This window comes from Neurospora crassa, linkage group III (genome assembly GCF_000182925.2).
Source record: "Neurospora crassa OR74A linkage group III, whole genome shotgun sequence".
Taxonomy (NCBI): Eukaryota; Fungi; Ascomycota; class Sordariomycetes; order Sordariales; family Sordariaceae; genus Neurospora; species Neurospora crassa.
The window spans coordinates 3,340,709-3,357,830 of record NC_026503.1 but is presented as its reverse complement, the minus strand read 5'-3'; the positions used below and the strand labels follow the sequence as shown (position 1 = coordinate 3,357,830).

General features: G+C 52.0%; 6 protein-coding genes across 6 annotated transcripts; all 6 read left to right on the top strand.

The window, feature by feature from the left end:
- Positions 1-204: 204 nt before the first annotated feature.
- Positions 205-1,824, top strand: NCU00298 (MFS monocarboxylate transporter; the record flags this gene model as incomplete). Its single annotated transcript, XM_952676.1, has 2 exons — positions 205-445; positions 533-1,824. The coding sequence occupies 2 exons, from the start codon at positions 205-207 to the stop codon at positions 1,822-1,824; spliced, it is 1,533 nt and encodes a 510-aa protein (XP_957769.1).
- A 3,862-nt stretch (positions 1,825-5,686) lies between these two features.
- Positions 5,687-6,019, top strand: NCU00297 (hypothetical protein; the record flags this gene model as incomplete). Its single annotated transcript, XM_952675.3, has 1 exon — positions 5,687-6,019. One exon carries the CDS (start codon positions 5,687-5,689, stop codon positions 6,017-6,019), a length of 333 nt encoding a protein of 110 aa, XP_957768.3.
- A 2,417-nt stretch (positions 6,020-8,436) lies between these two features.
- Positions 8,437-9,969, top strand: NCU00296 (hypothetical protein; the record flags this gene model as incomplete). Its single annotated transcript, XM_952674.1, has 1 exon — positions 8,437-9,969. The coding sequence occupies one exon, from the start codon at positions 8,437-8,439 to the stop codon at positions 9,967-9,969; it is 1,533 nt and encodes a 510-aa protein (XP_957767.1).
- Positions 9,970-10,530: 561 nt separating this feature from the next.
- Positions 10,531-13,161, top strand: NCU00295 (hypothetical protein). The gene is made up of 2 exons (XM_952673.2): positions 10,531-11,697; positions 11,761-13,161. The coding sequence occupies exons 1-2, from the start codon at positions 10,843-10,845 to the stop codon at positions 12,895-12,897; spliced, it is 1,992 nt and encodes a 663-aa protein (XP_957766.1). The 5' UTR covers positions 10,531-10,842; the 3' UTR covers positions 12,898-13,161.
- Positions 13,162-13,382: 221 nt separating this feature from the next.
- NCU00294 (60S ribosomal protein L1) lies at positions 13,383-14,919 on the top strand. Its single transcript, XM_952672.3, has 3 exons — positions 13,383-13,483; positions 13,572-13,943; positions 14,017-14,919. Exons 1-3 carry the CDS (start codon positions 13,465-13,467, stop codon positions 14,277-14,279), a joined length of 654 nt encoding a protein of 217 aa, XP_957765.1. The 5' UTR covers positions 13,383-13,464; the 3' UTR covers positions 14,280-14,919.
- Positions 14,920-14,924: 5 nt separating this feature from the next.
- On the top strand, positions 14,925-16,748 carry NCU00293 (NADH pyrophosphatase). Its single transcript, XM_952671.2, has 2 exons — positions 14,925-15,865; positions 15,945-16,748. Exons 1-2 carry the CDS (start codon positions 15,004-15,006, stop codon positions 16,616-16,618), a joined length of 1,536 nt encoding a protein of 511 aa, XP_957764.2. The 5' UTR covers positions 14,925-15,003; the 3' UTR covers positions 16,619-16,748.
- Positions 16,749-17,122: the final 374 nt, after the last annotated feature.

Here is a 17,122-nt window from a genome sequence, read left to right as displayed (position 1 = left end):
AGTTAGTATCTCGTCTTGAAACTTGGGTCCTTGAAGGCACAGATATAAAAGATGGAAGTGTCCCTTTCGATGTTGGCACTTCCAATAATTTATATTACTTCAGATTGAGTGCCTCAAATAGGAAAAGAAATTGGTTCGGGTCTACCAGAAAGTGGAAGACAAACACGTTCAACCAAAGCTCGGCAGGTGACCAGAAACCTCAAGATGGCTTCCCAATCAACCTTTGATATACCACTGGACTCACTGCCTCCATCCTATCGAACCACCGAACGCAATGCGGACTTTGACCCAATCCGCCGAGCTGAGACCGGCACTCCTGAGCCTCAAGATACCTCTGTTCAAGAACCTGTGAGACATGAGTTCTCCCAGCTACCGCCAGTCGACGGCGGCAAGGACGCCTGGCTCTTTTTGGCCGCTTGTTTCGTTGTCGAAGCATTAGTTTGGGGTACGTTCAGCAACATTTATCATGCACCTCTAACTCAGGTAACATCAGCTAAAAAGGCCAAATGCTGACCGTGACCCTCTACACCAGGCTTCCCCTACTCCTTCGGCGTCTTCCAAGACTACTACAGCACCCACCCGCCCTTTTCTTCCTCCAGCAACCTCGCCGTTATCGGCACCTGCGCCATGGGTATCATGTACATCGACACTCCCTTAATCATGTCCTTCTTCCGGCGTTTTCCACGGTTCGCGCGATGGGCTCCCATTGTTGGGTTGCTAGTCATGTGTTTCGCCCTGGCCATGTCGTCCTTTTCCACAACCGTCACGCATTTGATCGTCACCCAGGGAATTCTTTACGGCATCGGGGGCTCGATCGCTTACTCTCCTTGCATTCTCTACCTGGATGAGTGGTTTGTCAAGAAGAAGGGATTGGCTTACGGGATTATGTGGTCCGGCACTGGTTTGGCGGGCGTGGTTCTGCCGCCGTTGCTGGAACATCTTTTGTCCAAGTACGGGTATCAGACGACACTACGCATCTGGGCCGTGGCGGTGTTCGTCTTGACGGCGCCGTTGGCGTGGTTTTTGAAGCCTAGGGTTTCTGTTGGGGGCAAGTTTGCGGCAAGTGAAGCAGTCTCGAACTCTTCTACGTCTGGGACAACAACCCCAACCAGCAGCAACAACAACAACAATACTGACTTCCACGCTGCACCCCCAACCCCCTACACCCCTTCTTTCTCCTTCGTCCTCACCCGGCCCTTCCTCTTCTACCAACTCTTCAACATAGTCGAAGCCCTCGGCTTCTTCCTCCCGGGTATCTACCTCCCCTCCTACGCGCGCTCCGTCCTGCAAGCCCAGGGGTTTCTCACGTCTCTAACTCTTTTGTTGCTCAACGTTGCCTCCGTCTTCGGCTGCGTCGCCATGGGCTGGTTCATCGACCGGCTAGACGTCACTACCTGCATCATGCTGTCGACAGCCGGCACCGTGCTGGGGACTTTCTTCCTCTGGGGGTTCGGCACCAACCTGGCGGTTTTGTATGTGTTTTGTGTGGTGTATGGGTTCTTTGCGGGCAGCTTCACGAGTGCGTGGCCGGGGATTATGAAGGAGGTTGCCAAGTTGGGTCATGGCGGCTCTGCTGAGACTGGAAGTGAACACGGGAGTAAGCCGGTTGATCCGACTATGGTGTTTGCCTTTTTGGCGCTGGGGAGGGGAGTGGGAAATGTGGTCAGTGGGCCGTTGAGTGAGACGCTGGTTAAGGAGCTGCCGTGGCAGGGTAGAGCGTTGGCTGGATATGGGAGCGGATATGGAGGGCTGATTGCGTTTACAGGGGTGACGGCGTTGGTGGGAGGGGGAAGCTTTCTGTGGAAGAGGTTGGGGTGGTTGTGAACTCATGGGTTGAGTATTGTGATAGGGGATTGAGTTCTCGATGCGAATGTGTGCAAGAGAGACTACAGTCTCCTTAGACCTGTGTTTTGGCGTTGCAGGTAGAAAGGAAAGGCCATCATGTTCAGCTACAGCATGAATTGGGGGTGTAGACGACCAAGCAACCATAACAAACGAAACGAGTGGTGCGTGAAAACACTCGTCTTTCATTTATGATCCCTCATCGCTTGATGGTAATGTTGAGAGAGGTGAATAGCTAACCCTGCCCTCTAATATTCCTTAAACCGTGCTAATATGGATTGTGGCTGGACATGACGCAAGGCAGTCGCCATTTCACACTGATCAATTGATGAAGGTATCACCAGATCTCGGCGCGTCGGCAGCATCGAGACCGACTTGATGGTACCAAAACCCTGCAGAGGTCCTCAAAGTAGAACAAAACTTGAGGCTGAGGTTCTTGAGCTGACGGTGTAATGGATGATGAGCATATCGTATTTCTTCCCACTTGAGCCATGGCGAGCACGGACGAGATGTGATGCTGCTTGAATGTTGAGGTCACCGCAATATTGTGTTTTGTGACTCCCCCGTCTTCCATCAGATGGCAGGAAACGTTGTGCATACCTCGTTCCTCGGTCTCTGCCCGTGACACCAAACATCAACATCCGAGGAGATTTTGCCTGTGCTATGTTCAGGTACAAGGAACATGGTGCGGTATGGTACGATGCTGCTCACTTTATTCCTTCAAAGTTGCCGGAACACCGTGTATGAAGTCGGAGAAGGTCAGCACCACGGACTACGCACGCATGTTCATTAAATGTGCCGCATGGAGTTACCAAAAACCAAAAGCACGGGTCTTGATACCAGACGCTCTGCCAATCGCTTCTTCTGCGGCGATTTCACTTAGCGATCAGCATGAACATGAAGGTAGACGTGTTCCACAGAGAAGTCGGGCAAAAAGAAGCTGTGCTAGGGGGAGTTGAGATGTTTGTCCTTTTTAGTCCCGCTACAGCACACGAGTGATCATAGGACAGAACACTCAGCTGCAGCGGGGTGGATTAGACCGGCTGTCTAGGCCTTGGGATTTTTCTTCCACGCGAACGATAAAATTAAGTTAACCTAGAGCGCAAGGAGAGATAGCGCAGAGGCAGGCAAGTTGTGGGTTTTGTGTATGTGTATGTGATTGTGTTTGTAATCTTATAACGCGATGCTGTCAAGGGGGATTGAATTAGGTCAGGCAGGAGATAGATAGTGTCGCCGCCGTCAAATCGTTGTATGGCTGCCGGAGCAACTGCATCGGGGAGCAGGAGAACACGAATAACAGCTCTGGCGTAACACCCGGGGCATGTTGAACATGACAGCCAAACATAGTTGAGGTCGGTCGACGGGGATCTCTTGCGACGTTGCGCAGAGTTTGGATGAGTTGGGAAAATGTTGTCGTTTTGTTGGTTGTCAGCTTGTTGTGCTTGTGCTGTGAAAAGGAGGAAAGGGATCAGAAATTTCAAATTCTCGGCGCAGTTTTGTCTTCGCATCTGCATATGGCCCGTGCGTCACTCACCCCACCCTGAATTGCGCCCGCTCCTGTCCAGGTTTGGGCGGAGGGGCGGCAGCGGTCGGTCCGAGACTGACGGCAGTGGAGATGGCCTGTGCGCTGCCTGCCTGCAACCGCAATGCGAGGTACAAAACCAAATCGTCGCAACCGCCAGTTTTCCACTTTTTCTTCTTTTCTTTATTAAACACTTATAAACGCACCTTAAATCAACCGAGACTGACTGACTCCTCCACTCGCTGTCGGTCAATAAGAGTGCAAGAGTAACTTGAGTCTCCTTCCCGCTATCAACACGGCATCAGCGTGTTCATTTCCCAATGGCTCTGAGACCGGTCGGCGGGGGGTTCTCTACATCTCCAATCCCATCAAGCGACAGCATGTGAACGGCAATGAACTACTTGTCCACAATATGATGACAGCCGCCGTGCCAGGGTGATCCGGGTGACCTAGGGTGACCTAGGGTGACCTAGGGTGACATGGAACGAAGCGTTCTCTACCAAATCGAAAGAGCCACTCCCTTCGGTTTCGTTGAACCAACATGTCAAATACGGATGGCCACAGAGGCGCAATAACTGTAAGGCATCTCCCCCTAGAACCTCGCTGTGTGCTTCCCCGTGTGTAGGTGATAGTTTCCGTACCACGTAACAGAGCAAGACGGGTCTAGGATGCCTCGTGGATCAGTACCGTGCTCGTATTTGGCTACAGCTTGACGAACCGTTGCCGTTCACCATCGTCTGCCGTCCTCGCCGTCCGTCCGAGCCTCCAAGCTGCTGCACACCTAAATCGAGATACGCCCCGTGGAAGGAGTTGCCGGCATCGTCCTACCTGAGAAGCTCCACTGTGTGTCTGGGAAGTGCCCCTCTGGGTCTTGTCTTCCTAACTTGACGGACAGCTACAGCCGATGGGGGTCAACTGGACACGCTGGTCGGCTGCGGAGGGGCGAGGGGTTCCACGCCACTGTCGGAATTAATGACCAAATGGGTCATTCATGGGTATGGGTAAACGGGGGGTATGCAAGTTTGTGTCAACCGTGGTTGGCGATAGCCTCACCTACCTGCTTCGGACCCCTCTCGCAACTGAAACATCCAGCAACCAAAGTCGCAAATCTCGAGTTGCAGATATGCAAAGGTTCGAATCTGGTGGTCTTGGGTACCTGGATTCACATCTTCGAAGCCGAGAGACAGGACCACGGTGCGTTTATCCGTCAATCAAACCTTGCTTCGTCATGCCATGTCAGGCACAAGAACACTACAGCATCCTAGGCTGACGCACAAGTCGTTCCTACATCCGTGGTCCGACTCGACAACCGCCAGACTCAGCAATCATGTTGGGTTGCTCTGTGGCCTGTACCATGGTCAAGTATAGACTTGAAGCCCCTGGACTCGCTGAACACGGGAGTAACTACCAGCTCAGGCGTTTCCCACCGGGGATCAAGGAAGTTTCACCCGACTGTCGAGATATTTCCTTCTCTTTTCCATTACTTAGTCCGAAGCTGGCCGGTTTGGGCTCGGTTCCAGCAGCCACTTCCCAAGACCAGATATGGCCGTTGTTCCGTTGAATGCGGCTCTGCCCGCTTCATACCTATCTTTCACTGCGAGTTGTGAACCACTTTCGGAACTGGCGGTCAGACATCATCATGCTCAAGAAGTAGTGTACCGTATCCTCTTGCCTTCACGGCATCACGAAACACCGGCAGTTTCCCCTTCTTGGCCTCCATGGTGACTATTACCAAGACAGCCTGCCATATGCCGCCGGGATGGATGATGTACCAGTGTCAATCTACCGAGGAATAGGAAGACTTCCCCGGTCTGACTCCTCCGTCTTTCTCAGCTTACCCTCTTACTATGAGAATTAACGTACGGAAGGTCGCAGCAAACTATCAACTTGTGACGCAGGAGGGCAAAGTCGTACGGCTCCTCTTTCTCAACCGTGTATTGTAAGTCTGTATTGCCTTCGGGCTGATTGAAGCCTGCGGAGGTGGAAGTGCGATCTTGACTTAAGCTGTGAGCCTTGGCATTAGTGTTGACAACCAAGGTCATGGTGGCTTTGATGCTGAGAGAGCTTGATGTGATCAGGACTGTGAGCTCAGCCCAAGAGAATAGCCCTCGATAAGCGCTGTGTGTATCATGAGATGATGTCCTGACATGGCAGTCACGATGTTGGGTCAAAGCGTTGTCCGTTCGGACGGCTGAAGTATATAAGCCTCCTTGGTCAGCAGAGACGGTGAGATATATCGGACACTCGACAATGAGAATCCAACAGAAGCCTCATCTCTTCTCTTCATTTGCTGGACAGTACTTACATATCCATTCAAGATACATGTTATTTTCCGCCTCGACCGACTATCGATACGTCAACATGATCAGATCCACCAGTAACTGTGGCTCATGCCTTTTCTTCACCGAAAACGTGGTCAGCAACTACATGTCATTCATTGGGTTAACCCAGTATGACTGGGAAAATCCGACGATGATGGACGGTCCAGATGATCCGGACCCAAAAACTGCCAAGCAGGCCAGAGGCACCATTCAGTATGGGCCAGATGAGGAGGACCCTCACCAAGCCGAAGAACCCTACAGACGCTTCATAGGCATCATTCTTTACGGCGATAGTGAAATCGGAGGTTCGAAAAAGCCTTCTTCCAAGAAATAATCCAGTGAGTTTGCACTTTTCTTTCCCATCTAAGGACTCATTGTGATGACAGGATGATTCCTGACATCTCACACCGACAAGATACGTCTGGCTACAAGAGACATGTCAACATGCTTTTGACAAGCCACGGGAACCCTGTCCCAAAGTCCCGGTCAAAGTCATATTGAGACATTTACGTCTCAGTGACCCCAGGTCTGCTGCTTCAGTTATATAACGGATCACGACTGGGTGACGGAATGTCATCTGCTTTGCCCCGTGTCTCTATTTTTCCTGCACCTATATTCTGGTTAAATTTTTATATTTTTACTCCAATTTTTTTTTCTCGCGGCTTACATACTATACCACTACACCTCCCAAAGAATTCCCATCTTGATAAGCTTGTTACCCTGCGGGGGGTTCATCTAATATTGATGTTTGTTCAAATTTGGAAGAAGGCAATTATCACGGGAAACGATCATGGTGTGCTGCACGGTACCTTCTAGATGAGGATGGGAATGGCGGAAGACAAAATCGGGCGGCTCTTGTAATTTTCAACCAGCGTTTCTCTTTCTCTGGCTCAATTTCCCTTATCTTGCTTCTAGAATTCTTCCCTAATACAGTACTGGACCGTCCTTCACCCATCGATGCGTGTCCCCAGTTCCTTTTGTACCGTACATGTCCATGTCAATGCATATATGTCTTAAATTCACCCGCCTTATCACGTTTTCCGCTTCCTCGCATACGCGCGCCAGATATCACGGCTCTCGTGTGTCTCAGCTTGCGACATACTTCGTGCCGCCACCAGGCTACCGAAGGCAGCCCGCATGCAGACCCGACTGACTGTTCCTGTCTCGGACTTTCCCTAAAGGACTGAACTGGACGCGGTGAGGGTGAGTAACACTCTCCAATTTGTCTGTACTCTAGACTGACATTCTAGCCCTCGCAATTGATACATAATTGTCAGCTGCAGTACAGCGTTGACTGATTGACTGACTGACTGACAGGCTGTCAGTGAGACTTTTAGGCGGTCTACCGACAATGGACATGCGAGTTCAGGTTCAACCAGACCACTATATGCAAGACAAAGATCCCGAGGTCTATTTTTGACTGAATCTGGGGATCATTGCTTCCATTCTACATTATCATCATTTATCCATGGACAGCTGGAGGGACAATTTGAACTGTTGAAAAGCTCGGTAGCAAAGAGAAAGAAATATTCTTCTTCCCTAACAGTACAATCCAGAAGCATCACCCTAGATACTTCCGGTTTCGTAGTTAGCCCTATGAAAATCCCACCTTTGGGTTGAGACAACATGTTTCAAATATCCTTGGCTGCGAGGTATAAGTACTGAAAAGCCTCATGACAAGGAAGCGTGCCACGAGCCAAGCAAACAGAAAACGAAACAGGAAGTCGAAAGTACACCGCACATTACGCTAGAGGTGAGTTAGCTTTAAGGCAGGTGAGACATCTACATAATGCGAGGATTATTTCCGTCGTCGCTTTGAAGCGGGACATTGAAAGGATAGATTAGAGGAAAGTACTGAGCCTTAGTGAGCTTCGGGGCAGCCAGATAAGAAGGTAATGAGGTTTGGAGGCAGGGAGAAAGGGTACTTCTGTTTCAGTACTTTCATGGAAGTTATTCTTGAGGATTTTTGATGTTAAAGAAAGTTTGAGTCTGAAGAGAGTACCAATCTCGACACAAACAAGGGTTGAGGAAAGGGGTGCAAACAAATTGTCCCAAACACAATAAAGAATTCAATAAATAACTCAAACGTCAATGCGACTCGCAATCTCTGCTACTGCTGGGGCCGCTTGGAGTTTTGTTTTATCCGTACCAAAATGTGAAAGACTTTGGTTGATATCTCGGGGAAAAGTCGGGAAAAGAAATGGAATACAACACTGGTTAGAGTTGCCCTTATGACCTAAAACTCTATGTCTACCTAGAGATCTGCCTTGGACAAGAGCATTCGACTTTGCTTTTACTGGCATAGCGTTGGCGAATGGATCCTCGAAAGTGGGAGTGTGGCGTTGATTCGAGCCGCCTTTATAAGAACATCGTGTGCAGGGCATATTAACTTGACTATGCTCGTTGTGCGATGGAAGTTCATCTTTGGCCTTGCACAACCAAATGCTTCACTCTATCAAGAAACTATGTGGTGTTGATAGTTTCGTAGGAGAATGATATTTGCCAATTTGGGAAGCTCGGCGCCTTTCAAGCCGCCGTACCCAGATAAATCTTCTTTGTCGTCAGGGCCAACCTGATTGACGGGTTGGGGCAAGACCCCAGATTGTTGGGATGACATTGAATGGAAGGCAAGCTGTTCAAACCTCTTTTGGGCAACATTGATGGCAAACACGAGTAATGGCTTTTTGATAGCTAGAAGGGGGGTTTTGTTCCTACTATGCTTCGTTTGCATTCACGACTTACCATGAAAGCATGAAGTTCTCCGGGCTGCTGCTGGTTGGAGCTGCACTGATTGTGTTGGCGCACGAGAAAGAACACATCATTGTCGACGAGGCTAATAACCATGCCTATGATCACAAAGCGTGCGGACCAGAGGGGCTAGGAGACGACCCCCTCCGATCCTCTGCTGCCGACATTCTCGCGACTGGCGAGACCGATGCGTTGACTTACTACGCCGGGAACAGTGCCAACTCGCATCCCCAAGAAGATCCCAACACCTCCCCAGGGCACAACTGGAGCAGTACCAATCCCTGCTTCAACAGCATCGTTTCCAACGATGCATTCTGTGTCTTCACAGACACTTCCTACGCCAATGACGAAGGAATCTCTTTCATCACCACCGCTCAACGAGCCGCTTACCTTATTTCCCTTTTATCCTTCACTCCGCATTCGAATATTACATCCAGCCCTGCAAAATACACCATCAGCTCCATTCCCGGTAAAGGCCTGGGTCTCATAGCCAGCACCCGCATCCCTCGCGGTTCTGTGATACTCTCCTCACACCCGACTCTCATGATCGACTACCGCGTCTTCGACGAACTGCTGCGCACCGATCACATCTCACTCCAAGCGGCCGCCATCTCCTCTCTCCCACCGGCCCACCGCTCGGCCTTTTTCAACCTCTCCACGCAATCGAAGAATGCCAGCGTCACCGGTGGTCTTTCGCGAATAGCCCTGACGGATACCATTATAACCACTAACGCTTTTGACATCCCCGCACCTCCACCTCGGCCTCGGCCTCCTTCTCCTCACTCCTCTCCTCTCCACAACCAAATCGACCCTAACGATGCCCCCTGGCACACAGTCTTCGCCTCCTCCATCTCCCGCCTCAACCACGACTGTCGCCCCAATGCCGATTACCGATGGGACTGGAACAGCAACAAAGGAGGGCCAGGCCTGGTTCAAGTGATAACAGCCGTGAAAGACATCCTCCCCGGGGAGGAAATCACCATCTCTTACATCAACCCACTTGGATCCCGTAAGGCGCGGCAGAAACTCCTGAGTACGGCGTGGGGGTTTGAGTGCTCTTGTGAGCTTTGCTCACGGTCGGGGGGAAGGGTGGAGGAGGCGGATTGGAGGGTGAGATTGATCAGGAAAGTTTGGAGACTGTTGAAGGAAGGGCAAGATGGTGGTAGTGAAGTAGAAAGGGGAGAGGAGGAGGGAGGGTGGAAGATGGGGAGTAGAGAGCGAGGGGAAGGGAAAGGGGAAGGGGATGGAACAAAAGCGGCAGAGTTGATGGTGAGTTTGTATGAAATGGAAGGGCTATGGGGGACGATTCACGAGGCGTATGCAATGGCGGCGAGGGAGCATAGTAAAGCGGGAGAGACGTGGATGGTGATGAAGTGGGCGGCATTGGCGGTAGAATTTGGGACGATGGTGTTGGGAGAAGGGGATGAGGCGCTTAGGGAGATGAAAGGGTTGGCGAGGAATCCCTGCGGCCATGGGGCTTGGAGTAGTCGAAACAAGAGCGAAGGTTATGGGGAGGGAGATGAAGAAGGTTGGTGAACCTTTTTCATTTTCACATGTTTCAAGATCTGTTGATATAGGTATGAAACCAAAGTCGTTGGAAAGGCTCTAGAATATGTGTTTGATGATGCCCTGGTTGGTTGGCTCTTCTGTTGAATGGTGCCTCTGATGGTTCAGTTGTCTTCGGCACTCAAGGTTCTGGGCCCCAATGTCCTGTTCAGGTACCTGAACACAGCAGGGAAGGCGGTACTAACAGGACGTCATCAGTGGATCGTTTCAGGCCATACGCGAGGTATCCATAGCCACCCGGTCATCCGGCTCTTGACGGAAGGAAAAAATATGTCAAATAAAATCTGCCTCCATGCCATCGAGTCGCTGATCAGGAACACCATCTCAAAGTCTTCTCAGAGTGCTCCAGACCGTTGAGAAAAAGCAACAGCTTCCACTTCCATCAACCTCAAGCTCCAGACCCACCCATCCCCAGTATAGGGCAGTTAGCGACATAGTGTGCATAGCAAAAAACAGGCGCCCAGAGCTACTAGTCGCCGTCCGCAGCTTGGCGACAGGGCGGAGTGCGGGGTAACATCGAGCTTGTTCGCTTGTGGTGCTGCACCTTGATGTCAATCCTCCTTTCCTCCATTCTGCCAAACAAGGAACCGCTAGAGGTAGAACTACTAGACTTTCAGCACAGCCTCACAAGAACCACCATCGACGATTGAAACACAACAATTTGGATCACGCAAGACCTCCCACCCGTCATTGCCCAACAACGAAATCTCAACATTCTTTCGCGCGCCCTGCCCACCACTCGTTTGCGACACGACATCACTGACTGGTACCCAACACCGATTCCATACCATCACCACAACAACATCCCACAACTACGACAATACCCCCCCTTAGGCAGCAATAATGGATTCCGAAAAGGCCATCGCGGCCATCAAAGAGGCTAGACCCCCTGCCACTGACCGCTTCACATATCTTACCATTGTCGAGACGAACCTCTCTCCGGCCGTCCTGCCAACCCTCAATGAAGTCCTCCAAGATGCAGAGCTCACTCAGGAAATCGGTTGGGATCTGGTTTATAACCTAGTCAACCTTCCCGGCTCCGACGAGTGCTTGGAGACGATTGCGCGACTGGGCAACCCCCGTGAAGTTATTCTCAAGGTCCTCGAGACCCTCGAACTCCTCAGCCAGGATGACGGCTATCAGAGCGACGACGAAAGTGAGGCAGGGGAGACCAACGGCGAGAAGTCGGTGCCGTTCAAGCAAAAGTTCATCACCCTAGTCAACATGCTGTCCATCCTACATAAGCGCATCAAGACGAAATATCCAAGCCGATTCCTCGCTACATCCCTACAGACCATCTACAACACCTACCGGCCCAACCATGAGATGACCGCGGCCGTCATCAACCTCGTTCGTAGCTTAGCCGGTAACAAGAGGCCACCTCTTCCCACCCGCAAGTCGAGCGTCAACGTCGCAAATCCAGATCAGCATGGGGATGCCACTAAGAATGCCCCCGATCCCGAGGCAGACAAGGACACTGAGCATCCCACAGAGACTGCGATACAGGAAAGGTTGCTCTTGAGCTTCGCGACATGCATTCTTGAGTCCTTTGTCAACAAGAACGATGTGGCGTGGGCACCAAGGCTGTTGGAGTTCCACAACCCGGAGAAGATCGTCCCTGGGCGCAAGACCCTCATGGCGAGATTCCGTGAAGAGAAGGAGCTGTCGGAGAAGGATGGCGCTGTTGGACAGTTGGTGGTATGTTGACTTTGTCCTTGTGAATGAAATGTCGCCGAGTGCGCTGACCCAATAACACCACAGGCATTGATCGCTGATCTCGGTCTGTCGTCTTGCGACAAAACCTTCCTTAGCCAAGTCACCGAGGGCACTCTCCAAACCGATCCCCTATCCAAAACAGAAGACATAGCCAAGCCGGAAGACATTGGCTTGTCGACGGGTGGATGCGTCATTCTTTTGGCATACTGGGTGTTCTCTACAACCGTGTTCGACTCCGACCACCCGGTACCCGATATGCACATCTTCCCCGACCACTTGGCCATGCTCGAGAAGTTCCTTCAAGATGACGCTGAGGATCAGATTCGAAAAGCGCCGGGAACGGTGCAAGCCCTGGTCACCATCGGCCTTTGGCTTCACGACAAGGGTCTTATTTCAGCGATTCCCAAGGCGCCGCTCGCCAACCAAACGACGAACCCTGACGAAGCAACCTCGGACTACATGCGCTACATTCTTTTTGTAACACTCATTGCGGTCTTCCACCCGCAACTACACGTGCGCAATGCCGCGAGCTGTCTTGCCGGGCTGGTTCTTCACGCCGACCCAGCCGACGACGACCGTCTGAAGATTCTGTACGATCTTCTCGAAAACTGCGACTACGCATCGCTCAAGGCGTGCGCAGTCACATGGCTCCGCGAAGAACTTATCGCTGCCGCTCCCAATGCGCAAGCAGCCCCTCAAAATCTTGCGGCTCTAAACAATCAGGCTCCCCTCCCATCACCATCCCTGCAGCCGGGTACCGCGACACCTGGCACAAGATCGAGGGCTGGAACAAACATGAACGTATTCGCTGGTCCTCAGGCGCTCGAGACGGTCCAGTACGTAGTATTTCCCAACATGGGCTTCCTCAAAGAACTGGATCTCCAGAAGCTGGTGAATGAGTTGGGCACCAATGCCCCCTTTTTCCTCCAGGCTGTGAACTTTGGGTTGTTCTTGTGGAGTTCGGCGGACAAGTGGAGGAGGGTACTGCCTCCGAACTTGGATGCGACGGTCAAGGAGCGCTGGTTCGCGCCGCTTCATGATGCGGTAGCGAAGGTGAAGAAGGCCGTGGACAGCGGAGAGATTGAGGGCCAAGAGTTGGGGTCATTGCAGTTCGACTTGGATGTGTTGAGCGAGCGTCTGAGTCGGTTGGAGGCGGCCGAGGGCTTTGCTGTTGAGAAGTAGATGATGTATAGGGATGAATTTAATGCAATATGCCCTACTGAAAAAGCATGGCTTCAGCAAGAGAAGGGATGGGTTTATATGGACGCTTTCAATGGGTATGGTTGGGAGGACACGATGTATCAAGGGGTGGAGTTTGTCGGTTCTACGAAAGTCAAGCGAAGTAAGTGTCTACTTGTACTGTTAATGAGTATGTGCTCGTGTAGCTAGCTGTTACGCGCCGAATGGTCGCAAGTGACCAAGCAAGAGAGTTATCGTATAACCTGCTACCCATCTATGCTTTCGTGAACCCGTTCCGCCGTGCAACTTGGTGATGATATGACAGTGAATTCAGGGGCCACAGATGGGGTAACGGCATGGACGATGGCAAAGTGCACAGACCACCTACTTTGCCGGCCAGCCAGTGAGACAAATTAGGCTTAGCGCAGATTACTGGCAGCTGACTCCGCACAAGACACAAAAATCCACCATCCACTGGCAACAAAATCCTTTCCTGATCCCTACTTCGCTCAAGTCGACAGACGCAACATAGCATACCTATAGAAGAAATTCTACAGGAAGACGGCCAAGATGTCCAAGATTTCCGTCGGTACGTTTTCGCAATCGCCGGGAATCGTCTTTTTTCAAGATGACGACACCAAAATGACAATTCCGCTGATTATTTTGACTCTGGACAGCCGCTGTGCGTCAGCACGTTACTGACCTTCTTGAGTACTCTAACGAGACCAAGAAGCGCAACTTCCTCGAGACCGTCGAGCTCCAGATCGGCCTCAAGAACTATGACCCCCAGCGTGACAAGCGTTTCTCTGGCACCATTCGCCTGCCCAGCATTCCCCGCCCCAACATGAGCATCTGCATTCTCGGTGACCAGCACGATATCGACCGTGCCAAGCACGGCGGTGTTGACGCCATGTCCGTCGACGATCTCAAGAAGCTCAACAAGAACAAGAAGCTCATCAAGAAGCTTGCTCGCAAGTACGATGCCTTCGTCGCCTCCGAGGCCCTTATCAAGCAGATCCCCCGTCTGCTCGGTCCCGGTCTTTCCAAGGGTATGTTTTTGTCGGCTCCTCCTTTCAGCCAAGTCAGAAACACAGAATGCTAACGAAATGACCCCTACTACAGCTGGCAAGTTCCCCACCCCCGTCTCCCACTCCGACGACCTTACCGGCAAGCTCAACGAGGTCAAGTCTACCATCAAGTTCCAGCTCAAGAAGGTTCTCTGCATGGGTGTCGCCGTCGGCAACGTTGGCATGACCCAGGAGCAGCTTGTTGGTAACATCATGTTGGCCATCAACTACCTCGTCTCCCTCCTCAAGAAGGGCTGGCAGAACGTTGGTAGCCTTACCATCAAGGCTACCATGTCTCCCCCCAAGCGCCTCTACTAAATGTAGTCATGGTCTGCTAAGGCAGCGATTACTTCCTTGCTCTCGTTTGTTGGGGTACAGTCACTAGTCAGCCTTTGATTAGGTCATACCGGTTTCTGTTATTGGGCAGCCGCGAGGGATGATGGGTGTCGCTGTTGGACGGTCTACATGAGGAGCTCCGTAGTTCTGAAGGGTTCAAATCTAAAGGAATTGCGGTCCATATCTGGTTTCCTTTCTTGCTCATGCCATGTGAATTTCTAATGACCTGTATGACTGCGTTGGACGGGAACGTCAGCCGCGCATTTGTGGCAGCGTTCGAGTCAAGAGACAGCAAGTTCCACGATATCCCGGGAACTGATTCGGAGCCATTCATGCTGGAGGAAATGATGTTGTCAAGGATCGCATGTTGGTACATAGCGATGACAAAGGATGAATTACTCATCAACAGGACCACGTCCACAACACCAGCTCCCGATCGCTGTTTCGGCTGGCGCGAGTTTGAAGTTTTGCCCCGCTGTGCCCCCGCCCCGCCCGAGGGACTGGAAATCCGGCATTGCATTAGGTTATGGACCGTCAATCGCGACTCGGTCGTTGTTGATGACGAATCAATCGTCTTTTGCCTCTTGTGCCGTAGGCTATTTCTTCCGCTAGATCGAGAAAAAGAAAAAAAAAAAAAAAAAAAAAAAAGATAAACACATAGAAAACAACTGCCCAAACCTCTCCGTTGTAAAATCACCGCCTGTTCATGTTCATCTCATCTTGCTTCTGCAGGGTCGGAAAATTGCCTAACCACCTGCACCGCTTACCTCGGTATACCTCCGCCATTCTGTCAAATAATCATCGGGCATTGCACTCCCAACCCAACGCAACCATCACCACCACAACAACAACAAAAACAATCTCAAACACCAATCCCCCTTCTACTAAACCAGCACTACCCACTCACCAACTACAACAACAACAACAAGAACTACCCAATATGCCTCCACCAGCCCTCCCCACGCTCTCCTACCTCTCCCAGGAGTCTGGCGCCTCGGCCCTCACGCGCAAATTCGGGCCCGAGACCGCCAACTACTTCTCGGGCTCCCCCTTGAACCGACTCTCGTGGTTGCGCTCCGACCACCTCTTTTTGAGGGCCGCGTTTTCTCATGCCTCGGCCCGGTTCTTGTTGATGAACAACTTGGGGCCGATGGTGGAGAGTAAGCAGAATGACGGCAGGTTGGCGTTCGCGGGACCGGAAGATGTGAGGGCGTTGTTGGGTAGCGGGGAGGAGGTGTTTAGGAGTGAGGAGGAAGTTGTGGGTGGGTATGATAGTGAGAAGGCGGCAGGGAAAGGTGAGAGGATGGTGGTGTTTTTGGGCGTGGATCTTGTGGATGAGAAGAAGCAGCAGCAGCCGCAGGGGCAGGGGCAGGAGGGGGGAGAGGATGTGTTTGTGTGGAAGGAGTTCAGGGGGGCGCCGTATTTTGCCGTTGACGTTACGCCGCGTGAAGGCGATGGCGAGGAGGGAAAGGCAAAGGCGGAGGAGTTGATCAAGAAGATGGAGGAGGAGAAGGGACATGCGTTTTTGGGCGCTAGTGCTAGGGGGATGGCGTTGGAGGCTGGACATGGTGAGTTTGATCCTACGGTCATAAGTCCTAATAGGACTTCTTTTTCAATGGGGGCGTGAATACTGATGAGAGGAAACAGCTGCCATGTACGGCCAAGCTCGCGCCGTGGTTGACTGGAACGCCCGCAACCCTTTCTGCGCCCAATGCGGCCAGCGCACCATCTCCGTCCACGCCGGCACCAAGCGCGTGTGTCCCCCGACGGACAAGGGCAAGGACCGCGCTCCCTGCGCCACCCGAGGCACCGTTTCGAACCTGTCCTTCCCGCGAACCGACCCGACCGTGATCATGGCCATCATCAACGCTGACGGCACCAAGGTTTTGCTGGGGCGCAACCGGCGCTGGCCTCAGTATTGGTACAGCACCCTCGCCGGGTTCCAAGAGCCGGGTGAGTCGATCGAGGAGGCGGTCCGCCGCGAGGTCCATGAGGAAAGCGGTGTCAAGGTTGGACGGGTGGTGCTGCATAGCTCGCAGCCGTGGCCGTTCCCGGCTAGCTTGATGATTGGAGCTATTGGCCAGGCGCTGCCGGGCGATGGAGAGAAGATCTTCTTGGGGCACGATGCGGAGCTGGAGGATGCCAAGTGGTTCCCCTTTGAGGAGGTCAAGGAGGCGTTGCTCAATGGGGTGAGTGCTCTGGGAGAGGCGGCGCCGGCGGGATATGTAGAGGGTGCGTTGAGGTTGCCGCCGCAGACGGCTATTGCGAACCGCTTGGTCAAAGCCGTGGTGGAGGGGTGGTGGACTATGTCGAAGATCTGAAGTGGTGAGTTAATATATAGATAGATAGATGGCCTTTGCATACATAGACCCTTAACTTTTCTTGGAGAGGCGCCTTCATTGGTGCCGGTTTGACTAGGTGGTTGTGTGTAATGGCAGTGGCATATTCAACACCTTGCAATGTACCAATATGTCGGCATCTGACAGTCTAGTGTCAAACAAGGAGGCTCGGGAATGTCGCGAACAGCGACAATGTGCTTTCACGACCTTGAGGTTGGGTGAGAACGAGACAGATGGACGGCCTTCAACTCAAATCTCGAATCGACATTGTGATATTTGCAGTTCGCGTCTTTCGAAAACCAACGTGCAGTCCTACTTACGGAGACACGTTTGGACAAACACACAACTGATAATAACCGCAAGCGCGATCATGCACACAACGCACACCAACACACATCGAACTGACAGGGAGCGCAACGCAATCTATCCGTTCCCAAAGCTCATCTATCCATGACAAGCAGAGCCTCACTTCTTCCCCACGTCGCC